This window comes from Rhinoraja longicauda, chromosome 28 (assembly GCF_053455715.1).
Source record: "Rhinoraja longicauda isolate Sanriku21f chromosome 28, sRhiLon1.1, whole genome shotgun sequence".
NCBI classification, from domain to species: Eukaryota; Metazoa; Chordata; class Chondrichthyes; order Rajiformes; family Arhynchobatidae; genus Rhinoraja; species Rhinoraja longicauda.
This window is the reverse complement of record NC_135980.1, coordinates 7,277,688-7,304,119: the sequence shown is the minus strand read 5'-3', so window position 1 is coordinate 7,304,119 and position 26,432 is coordinate 7,277,688. Positions and strand designations below refer to the sequence as shown.

The 26,432-nt window shown below is 46.4% G+C and overlaps 2 protein-coding genes across 3 annotated transcripts in view; both read left to right on the top strand.

Annotated features, from left to right (window-relative positions):
• LOC144607165 (transducin-like enhancer protein 4) overlaps positions 1–26,432 on the top strand; it is a 567,195-nt gene that overhangs the window by 206,060 nt on the left and 334,703 nt on the right. The gene's annotated exons all lie outside the window — the stretch shown is intronic.
• Positions 1–26,432, top strand: part of plpp2a (phospholipid phosphatase 2a) — a 123,590-nt gene that overhangs the window by 92,190 nt on the left and 4,968 nt on the right. For both annotated transcript variants that reach the window (XM_078423833.1, XM_078423832.1), the window contains exons 5-6: positions 11,996–12,053; positions 20,736–20,912. In XM_078423833.1, the coding sequence (XP_078279959.1) occupies positions 11,996–12,053; positions 20,736–20,912 (235 nt within the window). The remainder of the gene's footprint in view (positions 1–11,995; positions 12,054–20,735; positions 20,913–26,432) is intronic.

Sequence of the window (26,432 nt, the reverse complement as noted above, 5' to 3'; positions counted from 1 at the left end):
CGGCGGTAGAGTTGCTGCTTTACAGCGAATGCAGCGCCGGAGACTCGGGTTCGATCCTGACTATGGGTGCTGTCTGTACGGAGTTTGTACGTTCACCCCGTGACCTGCGTGGGTTTTCTCCGAGATCTTCGGTTTCCTCCCACACTCCAAAGACGTACAGGTATGTAGGTTAATTGACTGGGTAAATGTAAAAATTGTCCCTAGTGTGTGTAGGATAGTGTTAATGTGCGGGGATCGCTGGGCGGCGCGGACTCGGTGGGCCGAAGGGCCTGTTTCCACACTGTATCTCTAAATCTAAAAATAAATAAAAAATCACCAAGACGCGAGCCGCCATTGACTCTGCTGATTTAATGCCCCGGCAAAATAAATATTTGACGTAGTCGAAGTGCAGACTAGGCGACCGTTTCACTGAACACTTGTGGTCCGTCTGCCAAGGCCTGCTGGATCTCCGAGCTGTTGATCATTTTAACTCCCCTTCCTATTCCCATGCCCACCTTTCTGTTTCGGGTCTCCTCCATTGCCAGAGTAAGGCCACAGTTTCCCACACAATGGTATGAGCATTCACAAAATGCTGGAGTAACTCAGCAGGTCAGGCAGCATCTCGGAAGAGAATGAATGGGTGACGTTTCGGGTCGAGACCCTATGAGCAGTCTGACGAAAGGTCCCGACCCGAACCGTCACCCATTCTTTCTCTCCAGAGATGCTGCCTGCCCCGCTGAGTTACTCCAGCTTTTTGTGTCTGTCTTCGGTTTAAACCAGCATCTGCAGTTCCTTCCTACACGATGGCATGAGCATTGATTTCTCCAATTTCGGGTGACTAACCAACAAACTCTCCCCTTCACTTTTTTCCCTTCCCTCCTCCCTCCCTGTGCCCCACCTGGATGTGTGAGTATTTCTCCCACTATCACCGATCCACCTATATCGCTTCCTCTAGCTTTGTATTTCATGCCTTTTCGCTCTTTCTCTCACAGCCTTTTGCCTCCTTTCCATCTCTGGCCTTTGTCCAAAGATTCCTCTGCTAATTAACCCCACTCACTTGTTTCCACCTATTATTTGCCTGGCTTTATCCTGACCCCACCTACCAGCTTTCTCCCCCTCTCCCACTATAATCCGTCTGAAGAAGGCCAAAACATGGCCTGAAAATGTTCTCCAGCCATGCTGCCTGACACATTGAGTTACTCCAGTACTTAGTGAATTTGCTCAAGATTCCAGCATCTTTAGCTCCTTGTGTCTAATATTTCTGGAATTTGGATTCCTGCTATAGTTTTAATGTTTGCAATATTTTTCTAAGAGGGGGCTGCGATACAGTTGACTAATGCAGAGGAATGGAACATTTTCGATCCATATCCATTCTGTGCCAAGCAGAGTAAAGGTTGCTCCAATCTGAGCCAAAATACCAGGCAGCTTCCTACTGAACCGTAATGACTCTTCATGTTTCATCTCATCCCTTCTGAGTGAGATTTGCCATCTGATGCTGAATTTGGAGCAGTATGAACCAAATAGAACCGCCATAGAAGCCTGCCTATGCTAGTTCCATTGCCCTCATTTGGCCCATGTCCCTCTAAACCTTTTCATAGAAACATAGAAAATTGGTGCAGGGGGAGGCCATTCGGCCCTTCAAGCCAGCACCACCATTCATTGTGATCATGGCTGATCGTCCCCAATCAATAACCCGTGCCTGCCTTCTCCCCATATCCCTTGATTCCACTAGCCCTAGAGCTCTATCTAACTCTCTCTTAAATCCATCCAGTGATTTGGCTTCCACTGCCCTCTGTGGCAGAGAATTCCACAAATTCACAACTCTGGGTGAAAAAGTTTTTTCTCACCTCAGTTTTAAATGGCCTCCCCTTTATTCTAAGACTGTGGCCCCTGGCTCTGGACTCACCCAACATTGGGAACATTTTCCTGCATCTAGCTTGTCCAGTCCTTTTATAATTTTATATGTTTCTATAAGATCCTCTCTCATCCTTCTAAACTCCAGTGAATACAAGCCTAGTCTTTTCAATCTTTCCTCATATGACAGTTCCGCCATCCCAGGGATCAATCTCGTGAACCTACGCTGCACTGTCTCAATTACAAGGATGTTCTTCCTCAAATTCGGAGACCAAAACTGTGCACAATACTCCAGATGTGGTTTTACCAGGGCCCTATACAACTGCAGAAGAACCTCTTTACTCCTATACTGAAATCCTCTTGTTATGAAGGCCAACATTCCATTAGCTTTCTTCCTTGCCTGCTGTACCTGCACGCCAACTTTCAGTGACTGATGTACAAGGACACCCAGGTCTCGCTGCACTTCCCCTTTACCTAACCTAACACCATTGAGATAATAATCTGCCTCCTTGTTTTTGTCGCCAAAGTGGATAACCTCACATTTATCTATATTATACTGCATCTGCCACGCATCTGCCCACTCACTCAACCTGTCCAGGTCACCCTGCAACCTCCTAACATTCTCTTCACAGTTTACACTGTCACCCAGCTTTGTGTCATCCGCAAACTTGCTAGTGTTGCTTCTAATTCCCTCTTCCAAATCATAATATATATGGCAAACAGTTGCGGCTCCAACACCGAGCCTTGTGGCACTCCACTCGCCACTGCCTGCCATTCTGAAAAGGACCCGTTTACTCCTACTCTTTGCTTCCTGTCTGCCAACCAATTTTCTATCCATGTCAACACCCTACCCCCAATACCATGTGCTCTAATCCATGTATCTGTCTAAATGTTTCTATCCATGTTTCTGTCTAAATCTATCGTTCCTATCCATGTATCTGTCTAAATCTATCATTCCTATCCATGTATCTGTCTAAATGTTTAATAAATGTTATTGTACTTGCCTCAATTACTTTCTCTGGCCATTTGTTCCATAAATACCCCACTCTCTGTGTGAAGATTGTTCCCCTTGGATTTTAAATCTTTCCCCTCTCAGACTAAATCAATGTCTTCCAATTTTTGATTCCCCTCCCAAGGGAAAATGGTTGTGCGCAGTCACCTTATCTATGCCTTTCATGATTTTATACACCTCTATAAGGTCACCAGGGAGTCTCTTTCGCTCCAAGGAATAAAGTCCAAGCCTGTCCAACCTCTCCCAATAATAGCCCAACATGCCAAAAGCCATCTTCACATCTAGCTCCTTGTGACACCACTTCTGAGGACCTATGTACAATTCAGTTTGGTCCATTATCAAGCTTGATATTTTTGAGATGCATTGCATGCCGATCAGTCGTAAAAGAATCTGCATGTATTGCACAACGGCAATATTGGGGTGGCAAGATGGCGCAGCGGTAGAGTTGCTGCCTTACAGCGCCAGAGACCCGGGTTCGATCCTGACGGTTGCTATCTATACAGATTTTGTACGTTCATTCTGTGGTCACGTGGGTTTGCTCCAAGAGCTTCGGTTTCCTCTCACACTCCACGTGTTCAAGACGTACAGGTTAATTGGCTTCAGTAAAATTGCAAGTTATCCCTAATATATAGGATAGTGCCAGTGTATGGGGTGATCAGTGGTCAGTGCGGACTCGATGGGCCAAAGGGTCTGTTTTCACGCTTTATCTCTAAAGTAAAGTAAAGTCTAAAGTTTTAGTTTTTGGTTTTGGAGATACAGCGCGGAAACTGGCCTTTCGGCCCACAGAGTCCGCACCGACCAGAGATCTCCGCACATTAACACTATCCCACACACACTGGGGAACATTTTACACTTGTACCAAGCCAAATAACCTACAAACTTGCACGCCTTTGGAACGCGGGAGGAAACCAAAGATCTCGGAGAAAACCCACGCGGTCACGGGGAGAATGTACAAACTCCGTACAGACAGCGCCCGTAGTCAGGATCTTTGGCGTTGTAAGGCAGCAACTCTATCGCAGCGCCACCGTGCCACTCAATTGCAGCACAGCAGAGAAGTTATGACTCTAGGCTGGTTGCATTGAACACCCAAAGTTGTCTTCATTAATTAAGTTAAACATGCCAACGTGGCAGAGAGTGGAGTCGACTTTCGGAAGCAGAGTGCACCACCGCATCACACATTCAGTGTTTCTAAACCGAGGATGGATTTCATTCCGGGATATTCGACATACATTATCAATGGCATTCAACCACAAGCATCTACTGGAATAACACTTGACAGATATATTTTAAAAGTGCTTTTGCATAGTTGGTGTAACTAATCTAAAAGCTCTTGGTGTATTTTAATTTTGCTCGTTCAAGTGAATAGTGCACTTTAAATAATGATCTGCCTTAACCTTGCCCATCCCTTTGAGCCATTTGTTAAATATTTGCATTATGTGTTCCGAGAAGTGTTTAGTCTGGATTGCTATAGAATTGCTATTTAATTTTTTATGTTGTTAACAGAAGGATTTCCTTATCCATGAAAATAAATATCCACGTGAAAATAAATAATAACAACTCCCACTGGACTCCCTGTTATAAAACATGACTGGTAGTAATCTAGAAGCAAAGAACTGCAAATGATGGTTCACACACAAAAAGACACAAAGTGCTGGAGTAACTCAGCAGGTTGTGCAGGTATCTTTGGAGAACATGGATAGGTGGTGTTTCAGATCCCGACTAAAATGTCTCCTATCCATGTGCTCCAGAGATGCTGCCTGACTTGCTGAGTTACTCCAGAATTTTGTATTCTTTTCTATCAGTAATCTACTTTACCAGTTTCCTGAAATTAAATGCCATTCCTCTTCCGTATTGTGAGTGTATTCCTTAATCCCAACAGCTACAGGTGTTGGTACTTCTCTGCATCTGAAGAAGGGTCTCGACCCGAAACGTCACCTATTCCTTTTCTCCAGAGATGCTGCCTGACCTGCTGAGTTACTCCAGCGTTTATCTTTGGTGCTTCTCACTGTGTGCTTTGAAAAGCCTTCTTTGTCAGGTTATCCATAGTCTGCATTCATTTTGAAATCACACAGAAGTTTCCTCTCTTCTGTCCATCCCCTGGACTGCAGTGCATCGTCCAGAAGGCTCAAACTCTGGGAAGAGGGACTAGAGAAATCTCCGGAAGAAACTCGCATGGCAATCGATCCCTCTGAGAAACTCCCACCAGGTTCCGACCAACCGTGGATAACCTGGCACAGTCTCAACAGACTGCGGACAGACATGGGGAGGAGCAAATCGAACACGCTGAAGTGGGGATACACTGAAGATGCGGCAGACTGCGAGTGTGGATGGGGCCTCCAGACTATGGAACATCTCCTGAGCTGTGACATGCTGCATGGCACACGCACTGTAAAGGATCTTGCAAAGGCCAACGACGTGGCACTAAAATTTGCTCGCTATTGGCAAACAGTTGTGTGCGCACAGTGGCGCAGCGGTAGAGTTGCTGCCTTACAGCGAATGCAGCGCCGGAGATTCGGGTTCGATCCTGACTACGGGTGCCGTCTGTATGGAGTTTGTACGTTCTCCCCGTGACCTGTGTGGGTTTTCTCCGAGATCTTCGGTGTCCTCCCACACTCCAAAGACGTACAGGTACATAGGTTAATTGGCTTGGTAAATGTCAAAATTGTCCGTAGTGGGTATAGGATAGTGTTAATGTGCAGGGATCGCTGGGCGGCGCAGACCCGGTGGGCCGAAGGGCCTGTTTCTGCGCTGTATCTCTAAAAAAAAAAGACACGAATAAATAAATAATTTATTTAACTCCATCCCCATCCTGTGTTTCATTCTGTTTCTTCTCTTCCTCTGACTGGCAGGGCAATGGGTAAGTTCTTCTGCTGGGAATTGCCATTGGACAACTTTGACCTTGTACTTGTCTGCCTCATCAAAATGTCTGCTTCATTTGAGCGTGCTTGTAGGGTCACACATACTCTAGGGCAATTGTGGGATTTTGCTTTCCACTGGCGGATTCTTTCAGGTTTCTTTCTTGATAATTAATTCATATCCTGCAAATGTGTTAAAATTAATGTTGTTTTGATTTGTTTTTTATGTTGTCTCTCTCTCTCTCTCTCTCTCTGTAAGCGCCAGAATAGTGGCTGATTGTGTGGGTGACATAGCGGTCGGTGCGTTTAACAGTCAAGAGTGTTTAATTGCCATATCTACTGTTAACGGAACAATCCAATTCTTACTGTTGCAGCAATAACAGGCCCATAAATACAATAACACAGAGATAAATATATAATAATCTATGGTACAATAAATTAATAACCCAAATTACTAGGTAGTGCAAAACCGGTCAGTAGTGCAACCAAAGACCCGGTCCACAGAAGATCATAGTTGCTGAGGCTACTGTTGTAAAGTTTTCAAGAGTCTGATGGTTGCTGTTCTTGAAGCTGGTGGTCACAGTTTTCAGGCTCCTGTGTCATGATCCAGATGGGGGTGGCGTATTGATAGTGGGGTCAGGGTGTTATGGGTCTCCGATGATACTGGCTGTCTTTTTGAGGCAGGGCTTCTTCCTCTTGATCCCTGTGATGGACCGGGCAGAGTCCATCACTTGCTCCAAGGTGAGTTTAGTTTGGGGATACAGCACAAAAAGAGATCCTTTGGCCCACCGAGTCTGCGCCGACCAGCGATCCCTGCACACTAACACTATCCTACACACTGGGGACAATTTACAATTTTCACCTAAGTCAATTAACTTACAAACCTGTACGTCTTTGGAGTGTGGGAGGAAACCGGAGCACCTGACGCCAACCCACACAGTGACAGGGAGAATGAACAAGCTCCATACAGACGGCACCTGCAGTCAGGATTGAATCTGTGTCTCTGGCATTGTAAGGCAGCAGCTCTACCGTCATGCCACCGTGCTGCCCTGAAGTTCTACACACTCCGAAGGCTCCAAGTTTTCTGGAACCTGTGTCTTTTATTAACATTTGGGTAGACCAAGAAGAGAAAACTTGTGATATGATTTGTGACTGCGATCTGTGCTTCTGAGAGACCAGCAGAAGTATCCATTCTGGATAACCTCGCTGACGAAGTCTAGGGCTGCTGCTTAGCCATTGCCACCTGCTGCCCTCCATGTCCCTAGTCTGTAGGATAGTGCTGGTGTACAGGGTGATCACTGGTCGGTGCGGGCTGAAGGGCCTGTTTCCGCGTTGTATCTCCAAGTCCCAGTGGAGAGTCTTGGATCTGAAGCATTCACTTTCTCCCTGCAGACGTGGCTTTGCCTGAACTGTAGCAATTTTATTTTGTGCTATTTAAGGTCTAAAAGTCACTGATAGAACATTGGGGTACTGTCTAAAAGCCTGGCTCTGATATCTGCATATATAAAGTACAGCTCTGAATCTCCAATGGTAAACATGGTGCCTTTCGTTCTTCAGAGACCCCTCCAAGCCATGAGCACTCTTAACAGGGAACATTAATTGGTTAATAGACCACTGAGGTGTTTGGCTTTTTACCCCCCAGGATTTCCTACGAGTGCCAATCTAAGCAACAGAACCCTGTAGCAGAACCTCAGCATTGTGTTTTCTTTGGTTGCCTTTGGAGGCTTTCTTGGATTGTGTGGAGAGCAGCAAATTCTTCCGTCTTTGGCACTGGCCCAGGGGAACTGTTTGGACTTGATGCCAATGAGAAAATGATTTGGGGAAGCTTTTTGAGTGCTTTGTCAACATTTTGCTGACTGTGGCAGAAACTATGGGACAGGACAGGTTTTGAGGGATTTGGGCCAAATGCAGGAAGGTGGGACTGGTGTAGATGGGGCATGTTGGTCAGCATCGGCAAGTTGGGCCAAAGGGCCTATTTCCACATTGTATGACTCCATGACTATATATTTAGTCATTAACAGGACGACAGTGAAACTAGTACGACAACTGGCGCGATGGAGGGACAGAGCGAGAGGGGGTGCAAGGGTTACTCTATGGCCCTCTGTTGTTAGCATGCAGCTGGTAATGTCATCCGTGGATTTGAGTGCTGCTTCTCTTCTCTTTTCCAGCCACTGTTGTAGCCTTTTCTTTCTTCCCCCACCTGACCTGTGCCAAACCTTAATGTCGTCATCATGAACACCATGGCGGCACGGTAGCGCAGCGGTAGAGTTGCTGCTTTACAGCGAATGCAGCGCCGGAGACTCAGGTTCGATCCTGACTACGGGTGCTGCACTGTAAGGAGTTTGTACGTTCTCCCCGTGACCTGCGTGGGTTTTCTCCGAGATCTTCGGTTTCCTCCCACACTCCAAAGACGTACAGGTATGTAGGTTAATTGGCTGGGTAAATGTAAAAAAAAAAAAATAATAAAAAAAAAAAAAAATTGTCCCTAGTGGGTGTAGGATAGTGTTAATGTGCGGGGATCACTGGGAGGCACGGACTTGGTGGGCCGAAAAGGCCTGTTTCCGGCTGTATATATATGACGATGATATGATGATGGCCATTTGCCTTCGGCATGATGAAAAGATCACGGCAAGGTTGCTTGTATCACTCCAGATGTTTAATGTTTTAGACCTTGGCAGACAGGGCCTAGCTCCAAGCATGAACTCGCCAACTGCTTCATCCAGGCCATCGTTCAAAGGCCTTGGTGGTAGAGCCTGCGTCAACCCTCCTTCTCCCAAGTTCTTGCTTCCTTTAACTCTTTGTGACTAAGCTGCTACTCTTGAACAATGCAAAGCCATGAAGCCATTCTTCAAGAACTAGGCCTCTGCCTCTGACCAGCTCAGCGTTGAATGTAGGGGAAGAATTGAGAGAGTCATTGAGTCATACAGGATGGAAACAGGCCCTTCGGCCCATCTTGCCTGCACCGACCAACATGTCTCATCTACACTAGTCATACCTGCCTGAGTTTGGCCCATATCCCTCCAAACCTGTCCAATCCATGTAGCTGTCTAATTGTTACTTATATCATATCATATCATATCATATATATACAGCCGGAAACAGGCCTTTTCGGCCCTCCAAGTCCGTGCCGCCCAGCGATCCCCGCACATTAACATTATCCTACACCCACTAGGGACAATTTTTTACATTTACCCAGCCAATTAACCTACATACCTGTACGTCTTTGGAGTGTGGGAGGAAACCGAAGATCTCAGAGAAAACCCACGCAGGTCACGGGGAGAATGTACAAACTCCGTACAGTACAGCACCCGTAGTCAGGATCGAACCTGAGTCTCCGGCGCTGCATTCGCTGTAAAGCAGCAACTCTACCGCTGCGCTACCGTTGCAATAGTCCCTGCCTCAACTCCCTCCTTTGGCAGCTCATTCCATACACCCACCAAATTTTGTGTGGAAAAAGTACCCCTCAGATTTCTATTAAATCTTTTCCCCCTTCGCCTTAAACCTATGTCCTCTGGTTCTCTATAAGATCACCCCCTCATCCTCCTGCACTCCAAGGAATGGAGTCCCAGCCCACACAACTTCTCCCTATGGCTCAGACCCTTGAGTTCTGGCAACATCCTCATAAATCGTCTTAGTCCTTAATCTTAGGTCATTAGCGCAACCATAGTCCACAGAAGTTCACAGTTGAGATTAGTGTTGTCGTGTTCAAAACCCTGATAATTGTTGGGAAGTTGTTGGGATGTTCTCAATCTGGCAGTCACAGTTTTCAGACTCTGATACCTTCTTCCAGATGGCAGGAGTACAATAGTGTGGCCAGGGTAGTATGTCTTTGATGATATTAGCTGCTTTCTTGAGGCAGTGCCTTCTATGGGTCTCTTTGATGGTGGGAGGTCAGTACTCGTGATGGACCAGGCAGTATCTACCACTTTCTGCAATTTCCCTCTTTCCTGGATGTTCCAGTTGCCGAACCAGGCCATTACGCAACCAGTCAGGGTATGCGTTGTAGAAGTTCTGGGCCTTTTGCAGTAGTACTGGTGCAAGGAATGTTAAAAGTCATTTGCCTCAATCTAATGACTTCTTATCTTTTTAACCTTCCTTTGGAAGAATGTTCCTTAATGGGTGAGCAATATGGGTGTGGTAGTAGAGTAATTACATAAAACCAATAGTCAAATATTGGGCTATTGTCCAGAGCCACACTTTTAAGAAATTAAATCAATCTGGTATAATCAGTATAACAGCTTGGGGATAGCACAGTGGTACAGTGGTAGAGTTGCTGCCCTACAGCGCCAGAGACCCGGATTCGACCCTGACTACAAGTGCTGTCTGTATGCTGTTTGTACTTTCTCTCCGTGACTACTTGGGTTTTCTCCAGGTGCTCCGGTTTCTTCCCACACTCCAAAGTCGCACAGGTTTTTTAAAGTTAATTGGCGTCAGTAAAAATTGTAAATTGCCCTGAGTGTGTAGGATAGTGTTAGTGTGCAGATTGACCACTGGTTGGCGCGGACTCGGTGGGCCGAAGGGCCATTTTTCCGAGCTGTATCTTTAAACTAAACTAAACTAAAGTAACCATGATAACACTGGATTGTGACTATTAACCTCTCTGATTCATTAATTTTAATCGGATGCTTTCCCCATTTTAGGTTGTGTGTGACACCAGAGACATAATAGTAGGGTTGACTAAAAACTGTCCTTTGAAATGACTGAAGTCACTCACTTCAAGGATATTTTGGGTTTGGTCGTAACTAGTCTCCTTATTAGCAGCGTCTGTATCCTGCGAACCAATCCACGGTTCACAGTGCACGAGGCATGGTGGGAGGTGATGTCGTTTGTACTTCAGGTGGCACTTGAGAAGATAGAATCAGAATTAATGTTTCAGGTTTGTTGACCTGAATGGAGAGAAGTTGGAGACAAAACGTGTTTTAAATTGGTATGACTTCTTGGTACTTTATTTGTCACGTACTGAGGTACAGTGAAATTAATTTTTGTATACGGTTCAGTACAAGTATCACTTTACATAAGCAGATGCAAAATGCTGGAGTAACTCAGCGGGTCAGGCAGCATCTCTGGAGAGAAAGAATGATGAAGGGTCAGACTGATGAAGGGTCTCGACCCGAAACATCACCCATTCCTTCCCTCCCGAGATGCTACCTGACCCGTTGAGTTACGCCAGCATTTTGTGTCTACCTTTGATTTAAACCAGCATCTGCAGTTTTTTTTCCTACACTGCACATAAGCACTTGGATACATCTTAGTTAAGCATCTCAGATACAGTACAAGTATACAGCAGGAGTACACTGAGACAGTGAAAAGAGTCGCCTGTTTTTGGCACCATTTTTAAGTCCCAGTTTGCAAGTGCGGGGTTCTTGACCTGACCATGAAGGCCCGTTGTCCTGGCGACGTTGCAGAGAATTGGGGAAGAAAGGGGGAACCATAAAAAGCTTTGATGATGGGGTGGAGGGTTGGAGTGACACAGGAGGTGGTGGTGCTGCCTGAAAGAGGTGACCAATTGTTTTTGAAGTAACGAGGCTGAACCTTTGGTTAGGGTTCCTATTGGATGTCACAAGGAACTGCAGTATGCTGGGAGTTTGAGCAAAACACAAAGTGCTGGAGTATGAAGACACTGACCAGCTAACACCTGTGCACTTGTTCTATCCCACACACGAGGGGCAATGCGCAGAAGCCTGCGAACCTGCGTGTTTTGGATTGTGAGATGAAACCCGGGCACCCGGAGAAAATTCACACAGTCACAGTGAGAACGTACAAACTCCATACAGGCAGGATTGAACCTGGCCTCTGGTGCTGTAAGGCCACAGCTCTATTATCATATCATATCATATATATACAGCCGGAAACAGGCCTTTTCGGCCCTCCAAGTCCGTGCCGCCCAGTGATCCCCGTACATTAACACTATCCTACACCCACTAGGGACAATTTTTACATTTACCCAGCCAATTAACCTACATACCTGTACGTCTGTGGAGTGTGGGAGGAAACCGAAGATCTCGGAGAAAACCCACGCAGGTCACGGGGAGAACGTACAAACTCCTTACAGTGCAGCACCCGTAGTCAGGATCGAACCTGAGTCTCCGGCGCTGCATTCGCTGTAAAGCAGCAACTCTACCGCTGCGCTCCCGTGCATCACCGTGCCACTCTCTTGCACGAATCTGTTGGTTTGTAACAGTAATTTTGAGATTGCCTTGTGATAATGATCCTTGAGCCGTTCTACACTGGCTGATCCGCACAGTGTTGATGTTTCGTGCTTTCTTCAGCTCTCTTACCTTTGAATATTTTTCAGGTTATCATTTTATTCTGGGCACTCGTCGTTTGGAATGTACTGCATGGTGTTCCTGTCGGTAAGTACCCTGTGATATTCACGGTAACTGTGTGGTCTGTAGTTTGCTACCTGCTATGAATGGGGAAGGACAGTGCATTTGTTTAAAAACACATTGTTGAAAGAACAGTGAGAATATTTTGGGCCCCATATCTGAGGAAGGGTGTGCTGGCTCTGGAGAGGGTCCAGAGGAGGTTTACATGAATGATCCCAGGAATGACTAGGTTAACCTGGGACGAACGTTTGTCGGCACTGGGCCTGTACTCGCTGGAGTTTAGAAGAATGAGGGGGGGACCTCACTAACACATGCAGAATAGTGAAAGGCTTGGATAGAGTGGATGTGGAGAGGATGTTTCCACTAGTGCGAGAGTCTAGGACTAGAGGGCATAGGCTCAGAATTAAAGGATGTTTGTTTAGGAAGGAGATGAGGAGAAATTTCTTTAGTCAGGGGATGGTGAATCTGTAGAATTCTTTGCCACAGAAGGATGTGGGGGCCAGGTCACTGGATATATTTAAGGCAGAGATAGATAGATTCTTGATTAGTACAGGTGTCAGGAGTTATGGGGAGAAGGCAGGAGAACGGTGTTAGGAGGGAGAGATAGATCAGCCATGATTGAATGGCGGAGTAGACTTGATGGGCCGAATGGCCTAGTTCTACTCCTATCGCTTATGACCTTATGACATAATATGGGGCTATTAGGAAGAATATTCTACCCCCTTATTGGGAGTACAGTCCACCTCCGATTATACTGCAACAGGTGGAAGCACCTCCTTTAAGAGAGCACACTTGAAATCCCCCCCTCACCCCCGGATGTTCCCCCGAAAATGTGGCGCCTAGGCCACGTGGGGCGGCCGATCTCGACCTCATCTACCGATCGGCGGGTCGAATTTGCCCCCTGCGGCCGGGGCTCTGGAACTCCGGCCTGGCCGGAGCCGGCAGATCCGTTCCCTTAGCCGACTTCCGAGGCCGATTTTGCGGGATGATATCTCGGCTCCCTAGCTGCCTAGGCGGACCGTCCCAGTACCGCTGGAGGCAGAGACCTCCGCTGGCCCAGCAAAACGGATAACTCAGAAAGGCTCTGGGACCAAGGCTGCCAGGAAATTGGTGGTGGGCCTGTATAAAATCTTTAGCCTGATAGTTGCAGAAACACCTTTGTGCTTCAGCAGGTCAGACTTGGCGGGCTCATTCAGCGATTGTCTTGAGAGGTTTTTGGGTGTTTTCATGTGATTTATGCTTTACGCACATTTGTTTAGTTTAGCAATAGAGTATGGAGACAGACTCTTCGGCATACCGAGTCCGTGACGACCATTGATCACCTGTTCCCTAGATCTATATTATCCCACTTCCACATCCTGCACGCCAGGGGTAATTTACAGGAGCCAATTAACCTGCATGTCTTTGGAATGTGTGAGCTTTTCCTTGTCGTTTCCTGGGATGTGGAGGTCACTGGGAAGGCTATTGTTTGCCCACCTTCACTGGGTTCAGGGGTAAGCGTATCGGAGGGTCCTGAGTCGGTCATAGGGATTTCCTTCCCTGAAAGACATTGGTGAACCCAACAGTCCGGTGTATTCTGGTTACAGTGACTGATCCTCCTTTGTGACCATCTGAACTCTTCTGAATTCTCCGAATCTTTCCGGCACCCTCCAGCCAGGGCTTCCTGTTCTGATGAGGGAAGAGAAGCCTGATTTTTAACAGCGAGGAGTTGGTTAAAATAGAGCCTTCAGGGCAAGGGCGCTGGGGTAAATGGTCTCCATAAAGCTGTAGATGGACACAAAAAGCTGGAGTAACTCAGCGGGACAGGCAGCATCTCTGGAAAGGAGTGGGTGACATTTCGAGTCGGGACCCTTCTTCAGACTGAAAGTCACGGCAAAGGGAAATGAGAGATATAGACGATGAGATAAAGAACAATGAAAGAAAGATATGCAAAAAAATGTAAGGATGATACAGGAAACAGGCCATTGTTAGCTGTTTGCTGGGTGAGAACGAGAAGCTGGTGTGACTTAGGTGGGGGAGAGAGGGAATGCCGGGGATAGTTGAAGTTAGAGAAATCAATATTTCAGAAGATGCCGCCTGTCCCGCTGAGTTACTCCAGCTTTTTGTGTCTGTCTTCGGTTTAAACCAGCATCTGCAGTTCCTTCCTATCCATAAAGTTGTGCATCGACTGTTCTGAAATTGTGCCGCTGTTCCCTCTTTGTCTCTGGGTCTGAATGCTGTAGGCTTTTGCTGAGCAGCAGTCATACAGCATGGAAACAGGCCCTTTGGCCTAACTTCCCCGTGCCAACCAAGGTGCCCCATCTACAGTAGTCCCTTCTGCCCCTGTTTGGCCCCTCTCTCTCTAAACCTTTCCTATTGACATACCTGTGCAAATGTCCTTTAAATAGTGATAGTAATAGTTTAATAGTAATAGTTAAATAGTGCCACACCTACCTCCACTGGCAGCTCATTCCATGTATCCTGCACTTGCTGTGCAGAAAAAGTTGTCCTTCAGGTTCCTTTTAAATCTTTTCCCCTCCAATGTCACCTGGTTTTTGATTCTCCTTGTCTGGGTAAAAAACTCTGCATTTACCTTATCTATTCCCCTCATGATTTTATACACCTCTATAAGATCACCCCTCATCCTCCTGCGCTCCAAGGAACAATGTCCTAGCCTGGAAGTCCTGAAGTCCCACACCCCACACTGTCTTTTAGTGATACAATGCAGCAACGGGCTATTCGGGTCACCGAGTCCGCGCCGACCAGTGATCAGTGATTACACTTGCACTATCCTACACACAAGGGACAATTTACTATCTTTACCAAAGGTGATTAACCTACAAACCTGTACGTCCTTGGAGTGTGGGAGGAAACCGGAGCACCCGGAGAAAACCCACGCAGTCATGGGGTGAACGTACAAACAAACGTCCAGATAGCAGCCGTAGTCAGTGTCGAACTCTGGTCTCCGGCGCTGTGAGGCAGCAACTCTGCCGCTGCATCGCTGCCATTGCATGAGACTGCACTCGGTCTCAAACAACCATTTTCTCAAGCAATTAGAGAGGGCGGGGGCAACAAATGCTGGCCTTGCAGCAATGTTCACATCTTGAAAATTGGATGAAAGTAAACTCTACTTCCACAAAGTACATTGGGTGGTGAAGTGAGGGGGGGGGGGGTGGGTGAGGAGGGGGGAATATTCCTCTTGAGCTGATTGGACTGAATGTGCAATGCAATAACATGCTTCAGAAATTCGATTAGCTTGGCTGCAGCTGAATTTCTGTAGCTGAGTTCTGTAAGAAGGGGGGGGGGGGAGTTCAAAGTTTTGCTTTGTGGCCTTGATCAGCACAGCGGGTCCGGGGGGAGGAAATACGATACTGTGTTTTGACGTTTGAACATCGCAGGGATAAAGTATTCAACAAGCAATGTCTTGTGGGCGGGTTAATTTTCCGAGAACTCCCTCTAGTGACGGTTCGATATACAAGCAGCTTTAATGCTCCTGAAATCTAGAGTTACGGAGAGATACGGCACAAAACAGGCTGTTCGGCCCACTGTGTCCATGCCAACCATCAATTGACGATCTACACTAATCCCTGTCACCTTCTGTGCCTTGATTAATTGGGAACTCTCCCAGATAGTTAAGTATTCCATGTAACATCGATCAGTACAGCATAGGAACAGGCCCTTTCAGGTTCTGGCAGTCTACCCTATCTATGCCTGTCGTAATTTTATATACTTCTATCAGGTCTCCCCGCAACCTTCAGCGTTCCGGAGAAAACAATCCAAGTCTGTCCAACCTTTCCCAGTAGCTAATACCCACTAATCCTGGCCTAATCCTAACCTTCTGGTAATCCATCCCTGCACCCTTTCCAAAGTCTCCACATCCTTCCTGTAATGGGGTGACCAGAACTGCACACAAGAGTCCAAACATGGCCTAAGCAATGCCCTATAAATATTGTAATAATTGGTTTCACCAGCCTCTCGGGCAGTGCACTCCAACTTGCAACTACTCTGTGATCTCGTATACTCCTTACTCTGAACTCATGCTCTCTAGTTTTAGACACCGCTACTCTGAGGAAAGGTTTCCTCTCATTCACGCTATCTGCATTCCTCACAACCTTTCACCACTATCTGCACCTCTTCCCCACCCACCCCCTGCCTTTCTCCACTCCAATCAAATCAAAGTCTCTCCCTGTATCCGAAATGCTCCATCCCAGGCAACACCAAATGTCTCTCCTCTGCACCTGTAGTCAGGATCGAACCGGTGTTCTGCATTGTAAGGCAGTAACTGTGCCACCGTGCCACCCACTTACTCCACCCATCTGCCCATAACCCCGCCTTACTCTTCACTTACTCCACCCATCTGCCACAACCCCCTTACCTGTATCCACCTATCACTCGCCAGCCTTTGTCCAGCCCCATCCCCGTCATTTCCACCTTCCCCCACCCCTGTTCCAATCAATCCGAAGAAGGGTCTTGACCTGAAATATCATCAGTCCATTCACTCCCAAGATAATAGAAGTATATTGTGTTTGTATTTTTATATAAAGAAACATACGGCACGGTGGTGCAGCGGTAGAGTTACTGCCTTACAATGCAAGAGACCAGGGTTCAATCCTGACTATGGGTGTTGTCTGTACAGAGTTTGTACGTTCTCCCTGTGACCGAGTGGGTTTCACCCGGGTGCTCCGGTTTCCTCCCACACTCCAAAAATGTACAGGTTTGTCGGTTAGTTGTCTTCGGCAAAAATTGAAAAGTGGCCCTAGTGTGTGTAGGTTAGTGCTAGTGTACAGAATGATGGCTGGCCGGCATGGACTCGCTGGGCTGAAGGGCCTGTCACCACGCTGCATCTCCAAAGTCTAAAGTAAAGTCTAGACTAGTCGTTGAAATCTTAATTTCCAGCATTTTGAAGAACGGTGCATTTGAAATATTGCTCACTGAGCATAAAATACATTAATTTTGAGTGCAAATGATTTTTGTTGATAGCTTCAAATGTGTTGGAACACCTCTGTGGGGGGTGGGAGGGAGAGTTTTATCCCATGTAGGTTTAAAACAGCAACCAACAATTCTATCCCACAACGCCTCACAGTCGTTGGCTTCTGCTGAATAATATCCCTGTGTGAATTTGGATCCATTTACATAGAGCTTTACATCATTTTTTCTTTCTGTTGCTCTGAGCACAAAGGCATAAATCACATCTACTGGCAACGTAAAATCCCTAGGTTTTCTCAGAGCATTTTTAACCATGGTAGGTAGTTGACGGAAAGCCAGCAAATCCACAATACGTGTGGCCAACAACAGTCTCCGTCTATTCAGTAGATTTTGTTTCCTTACTTTCGACTTTACTTTCGGGATACAGCGTGGAAACGGGGCCTTCAGCCCACAGGGCCCACGCCGACCCGTACACTAGGTCTATCCTACACTCCAGGGGCAATATAAGATTAATGCAGGGAGATGGCGCTGAGGTAAAGGACCAGTCGTGGCATTATTGATTCAATGGGAAACTTTGGGCGCAACGCAGCTGCCTGGAGATTGAGAACGAGGGTGGTAGCTGGAGATATGCTGTGTACTGCAGGTGACTGTGGCACAATAGCGCAGCGGGTAGAGCTGCTGCCTCACGGTGCGGGAGACCCGGGTTTGATCCTGAGCTCCGGTGTTGTACGTGTGGAGTTTGCGTGTGTCGCACATGCGCTCTTCATAAGTGATAGGAGCAGAATCAGGCTCTTCGGCCCATCAAGAGTCTCTTGCCCAGAGTTGGGGAATTGAGGACCAGAGGACATAGGTTCAAGGTGAAGGGGAAAAGATATAATGGGAATCACAGGGGTAATTTTGTTCACACAAAGGGTGATGGGTGTATGGAACAAGCTGCCAGAGGAGGTAGTTGAGGCTGGGACTGTGCCAACGTTTAAGAAACAGTTAGACAGGAACATGGATAGGACAGGTTTGGAGGGATATGGACCAGGCGCAGGTAGGTGGGGCTAGTGTAGCTGGGACATGTTGGCCGGTGTGGGCAAGTTGGGCTGAAGGGCCTGTTTCCACACTGAATCACTCTATGACTCTTAAGTCTACTCCATCATTCCATCATGACTGATCTATCCTCCCCTCTCAGGCCCATTCTCCTGCCTTCTCCAATTACATGGTAACATTTCTCGATCTCGGAACAGTCTCAGACTTGTTCCGCCTTGGAAATGACTGGCCGGTATAGGTTGACTGCTGCAATTAGCTTGCAGCTCTGTAGTCATGGAAGATGAATTATAACGGGATGTGGTCAAAAAGAAGTGCTAGAGCACCTCGATGGATCAGCCGCATTTATGGCGGGAATGGATGGATGCCGTTTCCAGTAGGGACCCTTCTTCGGGCTGATGGAGCGGTTGGAGGGGAGGGGGCGGGGAAAGCTGGAAAAGAGAGGTGGGGATGGAGCAAAGCCTGGCAAGTGATAGGTGAAAGAGCTAAGTGACAAATGCTCGAGATGAAAATGAGACAAACGGGTGTCAGAAAAGGAAAGACGAGGAGTTCTGTCCTTCCACAACATCTCAGAAGTTCCAAACACTCGGAAATGCAGTGGACCTCTCAAGAGTTTGCTGAGAATACTTGTTAGGTGTACTCCTCTTTTATAACAATTCCACATCGTTCCTGAACTTGGCTTTATGTGAAATATATCTGTCAAAGTAAATTGCTTTGGCCTACATTTTCTTTCTTCACATTTTCATGCTGAGGGAGGTGTTTTCTTTTGTACAGTAGCTTTGAATAGAATATTGTATTGGGGGCCGAGTTCAACATTTAGCCCTCATGCCAGTAATTTACAAATGTAGTCCACAGACCAGGGGAAACTTTCAAACTTCACGAATTGGAGATGCTTAAAGTGTAGAGCATGTCGGTAACCAACACTTGCGATGTGCACAAAAGCAGACGGCTGCTTTCTCCAACTATGTGGGCTTGTGAAGAGGTCTTGGAATGTCTTGTTCCAAATTCTTGTAGCTGTTTACCATTGAGTTCTTCCATGCTAGCCTGGCAGAGACCAACACTTCACCATGAGTGATGCAGCTGGTGGAGTTGCTGCCTCGCCTCTCAATAGACACGGGTTCACTTCTATTCTCGTGTACTGTCTGTGTGGAGTTCATTGAAGACTCTCGGACTATCTTCAACCAGACATTACTGGACTTTATCTTGCACTATACATTATTCCCTTCATCCTGCTTCTGTACACTGTGGACAGCTCAATTGTAATCATGTATAGTCAGAAGGGTCTCGACCCGAAACGTCATGCATTCCTTCTCTCCCGAGATGCTGCCTGACCCACTGAGTTAATCCAGCATTTTGTGTCTGCCTTCGAGGGAAATGGACAGATGGGTTCAAGGGTCCTAGCCTGAAATATTTTCTGTTTTGCTCAATTGTATTATTCTTTCTCCTGAATCAAAGGGTAGTTAGCCTGTCTTGCTCCAGGATTTGAATACATTGTCTCGGGTAATACCAAGACAGTCACAGAATCTCACAAAATGGAGATGAGCCCTTTGGATCACTTATCCATACCGACTGAAATGCCCCATTTAAGCTTGTCCCATACTTCACATGTGGAAATAAGTCGAGATTTTCCTTTTTCAGATCCCAATTAACTTACAGAAACACCTGCTACTAATAATGAAGTTAAAAAGGACACAAATGCTGGAGTAACTCAGCAGGTCAGGCAGCATCTCTGGAGAACAAGGATAAGGTGATGTTTCGGGTCAAGACCCTTCTTCAGATTCAGTAATGTGCTGAGTTACTCCAGCACTTTGTGCCCTTTCATGCAGTAACCAGCATCTGCAGTTCTCTGTTCCAATATTTAGGTCCAACTTCAAACCCTGTTCAATATCCTAACTAATGCAACCTTGCTCTAACCGATGCGACTAGGTTTTGCTTGTGTAATATCAGTGACTCTCCAAAATATTTAGCCGCCAGTACATTGCTTTTAATGAGCCAGCAACGTGATAGACGCCACACCATTGGTCATTTCTATGGCCATCTGTCATCTTGTTTATTGGGTTTAATTTTATTCATGTGGATAAGTCATTTTGAAAAGCAAGAGTCAAGAGTGTGTTATCGTCATGTGTCCCAGATAGAACAATGAAATTCTGGACTTGCTGCAGCGCAACAGAATATGTAAACATATTACACTGTAAACAAGAGAGAGAAAAAATGTGTATATACACTCACAAGCACACACACGTACATACTGTATATACAAGACAGGTCCACAACTGATTTTCTGGCACTTGGTGGTCTGGCACCTACTTTAATCCGGACAAAATCACAATTCACACTTGAGATCCACCCCCCCCCCCCCCCGAAGAGCCCTCGCCGAAAATGTGCCTAGGCTGGGTGAGGCAGCCGATCCCAACCTCATTGGGACTTCTGCGCCGATTGGCGGGTTGAATTTGTTCCCTGTGGCCAGGGCTCTAGAACTCCGGCCCGGACGGGGCCGACAGATCCATTCCCATTACCGACTTCCAAGTCCGATTTTGCGAGCCGGCATCTCGAACCCTCGGTACCCTCCAGTGCCGTTGGACTCCTGGAGCCCATGACCTCTGTCCGGGCAAAACAGATAATCCAGAAAGGCTCTGGAAGTAAGGGAGCTGGGAAATCGGTGGTAGACCTGAATTTAACAAGTTTTTCTTGATTATTTCTGCTGAGAAGAAAATGAAGCTTTGATGACACCTTTTCTATTCTCTCTTCTTCAACCCCCCTCCCCTTCTCCAGCTGTACATGCAGGTGCGTTTGAAGGGAAAATGGGCCCGGCTTTTGCGGCCAACCATTCAGTTCTTTCTGCTGGCCTTTGCCGTGTATGTGGGCTACACACGAGTCTCTGATTACAGACACCACTGGAGTGATGTCCTGGCCGGATTCCTCCAAGGAGCCATTGTGGCAATTTTAATTGTGAGTATTGAAGGCAGAACTAATCTGATGGTGTTGGAGCTATTGATGTCTTGCATGGTCTGCCACACAGTGGAATTCTCTGTCGCAAAAAGCAGTGGAGGCCAATTCACTTGATGTATTCAAGAGAGAGTTAGATAAAGCTCTTAGGGCTAATGGAATCAAGGGATATGGGGGAAAAACAGGAACAGGGTACTGATTCTGGATGATCAGCCATGATCTTATAGAATAGCTCGAAGGGCTGAATGGCCTTCTCCTGCACCTACTTACATTCCCCGCACTTCAGCAAAACCAATGGAAATTTTTCAAGTCAATACCAAGCCAATGGATATTTTTAAGATGGAGATTGAAAGATTCTAGATTTGTACGGGTGTCAGGGGTTATGGGAAGAAGACAGAAGAATGGGGTTGAGAGGGAAAGTTAGATCAGCCACAATTGAATGGCGGAGTGCATTTGATGGGCCGAATGGCCTGATTCTGCCAGATGCAAGTGGTTGGCACAAAAAATGAAAAAACAGGTGTGAGATAAAAGAATTGAAGATTTGCAAATTGTGAAGCTGAAGGAAGGAGTGAAGGTGGAGGGGTGGTAGGGGAGGAATAGGTACGAGTCCAGGTGGGTCACAGGGGAAGTTGGGGGGGGAATATAAGAGGGGGGGAGGGGGGGAGGCGGTTGTTGGATGTTCCCCATAATTGGAGAATTCAATATTCATTCCATTGAGTTGTTAGCTGCCCAAGTGGAAAATCTTTGAACTTGGCTCCATCAATGATGAGAGCCTTTATTAAAAATGCAATTGAGATAAAGGCTTCGGCCATGCCGACTTCACAGTTATCAACAAAGAAGGTAACTCATTGAAGGAGCAATTTGTCTGAGAAAATGCACAATGTGCTTTGCGTTTGGGTGGATGGCCAAATGCAACGGTACATGCCAGAAAGCCAGCTCTGTCATCATGGGATAAAAACCAAGGAACATCTTCAGACATCTACAAGAATAAGAAAGAGATGGCTCGGAAACATTCACAGCCAGCAAGAAGTGGGTTTGACAGGTTCAAAGCAGGCTGTAACTTGCTCCACGTCCCTATCTCTGGTGAGGCTTCAAGTGCAGACACGCAAGCAGCCATGGAATTTCCCCAGTCTCAGAGCAATCATTGAGTGTGGCAACTACCCTCTGCAGCCTATGTTCAACGTTGATGAAACAGACCTTTGCTGCAGAAGAATGCCATCCCGCACTTTTATTTCCTGTGAAGAAATAAGAGCTTGTGGTCTAAAGAAGGGTTCTGACCCGAAACGTCACCTAATCCTTTTCTCCAAAGATGCTGCCTGGCCCGCTGAGTTACTCCAGCATTTGTGTCTACCTTCGGTATAAACCAGCATCTGCAGTTCCTTCCTTTACGAGTGCCTGTGGGTTCAAGGACGGCACGGTGGTGCAGCGGTAGAGTTGAATGCAGCGCCGGAGACTCGGGTTCGATCCTGACTACGGGCGCTGTCTGTACGGAGTTTGTACGTTGGGTGGGTTTTCTCCGAGATCTTCGGTTTCCTCCCACACTCCAAAGACGTACAGGTTTGTAGGTTAATTGGCTGGGCAAATGTAAAAATTGTCCCTAGTGGGTATAGGATGGTGTTAGTGTGCGGGGATCACTGGGCAGCATGGACCCGGTGGGCCGAAGGGCCTGTTTCTGCGCTGTATCTCTAAATCTAAAAAAAATCTAAAGGATGGGAAAGACCATTTAATACCCCTACTCAGCGGTAACATGTCAGGAGACGTCAGGCTGAAACTGAAGCTCGTTTATCACTCAGACATACAAACAATAAGGAGAAACAAGGAACTGCAGATGCTGGTTTACAAAGAAAAACACAAACCATTGGAGTAACTTAACGGGTCTGGGAGCATCTATTGAGGACATGGAGAAACAAGGAACTCACAGATGCAGGACAAACAATCAAACATATCTACAGGTTAAAAATAACTTATCAGGATCTCACCTTCACTTATGCTGTGTTACAATGACCTTGTAGAGTACAGTTTCTTTCAGCGCTCCATTTTCTCCGAATGTTACCAGAGGCCATAAGACCTTGGAGCAGAATTAGACCATGCGGCCCATCGAGTCTACTTCACAATTTGATCATGGCTGATATATTTGTCCCTCTCAACCCCATTCTCTCGCTTTCTCCCCTGACCTTTGATGGCTGTACTAATCAAGAACCTATCAATCTCCGATTTAAAAATACCTAAAGTCTTAGCCACAGTTTCCAATGTTTCTGGAGCTCTAATCGAGGTATCACTGTGTCGTTCACTGTGTTTCAATATCTCTGCAATTATACTCATCGATGAGACCCGCCTAATAGTTTCATGTATTTCTTCCCTTGGGTGGCACAACTGGTGGAGCTGCTGCCTCACAGTGCCAGAGACCTGGGTTCGACCCTTATCTTGGGTGCTGCCTGTGTGGGGTTTGCATGTTCTCCCTGTGACCTCATGGGTTTCATAGAAAATAGGTGCAGGAGGAGGCCATTTGGCCTTTCGAGCCAGCACTGCCATTCAACGTGATCATTGCTGATCGTCCACAATCAGTACCCCATTCCTGCCTTCTCCCCATATCCCTTGATTCCACTCGCACTAAGAGCTCTATCTAACTCTCTTTTGAATGCATCCAGTGAATCAGCCTCCACTGCCTTCTGAGGCAGAGAATTCCACAAATTCACAACTCTCTGGGTGAAGAAGTTTTTCCTCATCTCAGTCCTACATGGCTTACCCCTTTTTCTTATCTGTGACCCCTGGTTCTGGTTTCCCCCAACATCAGGAACATCTTCCCAGCATCTAGCGTGTCCAATCCTTTAAGAATTTTATATGTTTCTATAAGATCCCCTCTCATCCTTCTAAATTCCAGTGAATACAAGCCCAATCAACCCATTCTTTCATCATATGACAGTCCCGCCATCCTGGGAATTAACCTTGTGAACCTATGCTGCACTCCCTCAATAGCAAGAATGTCCTTCCTCAATTTAGGAGATCAAAACTGCACACAATACTCCAGGTGTGGTCTCACCAGGACCCTGTACAACTGCAGAAACACCTCTTTGCTCCCATACTCAAATCCTCTTGTTATGAAAGCCAACATGGCATTAGCTTTCTTCACTGCCTGCTGTACTTGCATGCTTACTTTCAGTGACTGATGAACAAGGACACCCAGGTCTCGTTGCATTTCCCCGTTTTCTAATGACACCATTCAGATAATAATCTGCCACCTTGTTCTTGCCACCAAAGTGGATAACTTCACATTTATCCACATTATACTGCATCTGCAATGCATCTGCCCACTCGCCCAACCTGTCCAAGTCACCCTGCATCCTCATAGCATCCTCTTCACAGTTCACACTACCACCCATCTTTGGGTCATCTGCAAATTTGCTAATGCTACTTTTAATTACTTCATCTGAATCATTACTATATATTGTAAATAGCTGTGGCCCCAGCACCAAGTTTTGTAGCACCCCACTTGTCACTGCCTGCCATTCTGAAAGGGACCTATTAATTCCTACTGTTTGTTTCCTGTCTGCCAACCAATTTTCTATCCATGTCACAACCTACCCTCAATACCATGCGCTCTAAATTTGCCCACTAATCCCCTGTTTGGGACCTTATCAACAGCTTTCTGAAAGTCCAGGTACACTACATCCACTGGCTCTCCCTTATCCATTTTACTTATTACATCCTCAAAAAATTCCAGAAGATTAGTCAAGCAAGATCTCCCCTTCATAAACCCATGCTGACTTGGACTGATCCTATTACTGCTGTCTAAATGCACCGTTATTACATCTTTGGGTCACCCATTCCTTCTCTCCTGAAATGCTGCCTGACCTGCTGAGTTACTCCAGCATTTTGTGAATAAATACCTTCGAGTTATTACATCTTTAATAATTGATTCCAGCATCTTCCCCACCACCGAAGTCAGGCTAACTGGTCTTTAATTCCCTGTTTTCTCTCTCCCTCCTTTCTTAAAAAGTGGGATAACATTAGCTACCCTTCAATCTACAGGAACTGATCCTGAATCTATAGGACATTGGAAAATGATCACCAATGCATCCACGATTTCTAGAGCCTCCTCCTTGAGTACCCTGGGATGCAGACCTTCAAATCCTGGGGATTTATCAGTCTGCAGTCCCATCAGCGTACTCAACAGCATTTTAATGTGTATTTCCTTCAGTTCCTCCATCACCCTCCATCTTCTGTCCCCTCGTACTGCTGGGAGATTGTTTGTGTCTTCCTTAGTGAAGAAAGAACCAGTACCTGTTCAACTCTTCTGCCATTTCCTTGTTCCCCATAATAAATTCACCTGCTTCTGTCTTCAAGGGACTCACATTTGTCTCAACTAATCTTTTCCTCTTCACATACCTAAAGAAGCTTTTACTATCCTCCTTTATATTCTTGGCTGGCTTCTTGCCTTCATACTCCATCTGTTCTCCCCATATTGCCTTTTTAGTTACCTTCTGTTGTTCTTTAAAGGTTGCCCAATCCTCTGGCTTCCTGCTCATCGTTGCTATGTTATACGTCTTCTCTCTTAGTTTTATACTGTCCTTGACTTCCCTTGTCAGCCACGGTCGCCTGTCACTACCCTTAGAATCTTTCTTCCTCTTTGGAATGAACTGATCCTGCATCTTCTGTATTATTCCCAGAAATTCCTGCCATTGCTGTTCTACCGTCATCCCTGCTAGTCAGTCAACTTTGGCCAGCTCCTCCCTCATGCCTCCATAGTGCCCTCTGTTCCACTTGTTTGAATTCTGAAGAAAGATTAGCCGAGGAAATCTGGGACAGTGCCTCATTTAGCTTATAGACTTAGACAATAGGTGCAGGAGGAGGCCATTTGGCCCTTCGAGCCAGCACCGCCATTCAATGTGATCATGGCTGATCATTCACAATCAGTACCCCGTTCCTGCCTTCTCCCCATACCCCCTGACTCCGCTATCCTTAAGAGCTCTATCTAGCTCTCTCTTGAATGCATTCAGAGAATTGGCCTCCACTGCCTTCTGAGGCAGAGAATTCCACTTGAAATGAAATTAAATTCTTCGGCAATTTTCCAACATTGTCTTGCAATTTTATTCTCGGGTTGAGCTAGGATTCTTGTCTGGAACACAAAGTTCTGGAGTAACTCAGCGGGTCAGGAAGCATCTCTGGAAGTCATGACCTGGTGCTGTTTTGGGTGGGGGACTTTTCTTCAGACTTCCCATCCATGTTTTCCAGGGATGGTGCTCAACCTGAGTTACTCCACAACTTTGTGTCCATCTTTAGAAACTAGCATCTGCAGTTCCTTGTTTCATAATGTCATAAGTGATAGGAGTAGAATTAGGCTATTCGGCCTAATCAAGTCTACGCTGACATTCAATCATGGCTAATTGATCTCTCCCTCCTAACCCATTTTTCTCCCTACTCCCCATAATCTCTAACACCTGTACTAATCAAGAATCTATATATCTCTGCCATAAAAATATCCACTGACTTCGCCTCCACAGCCATCTGTGGCAGAATTCCACA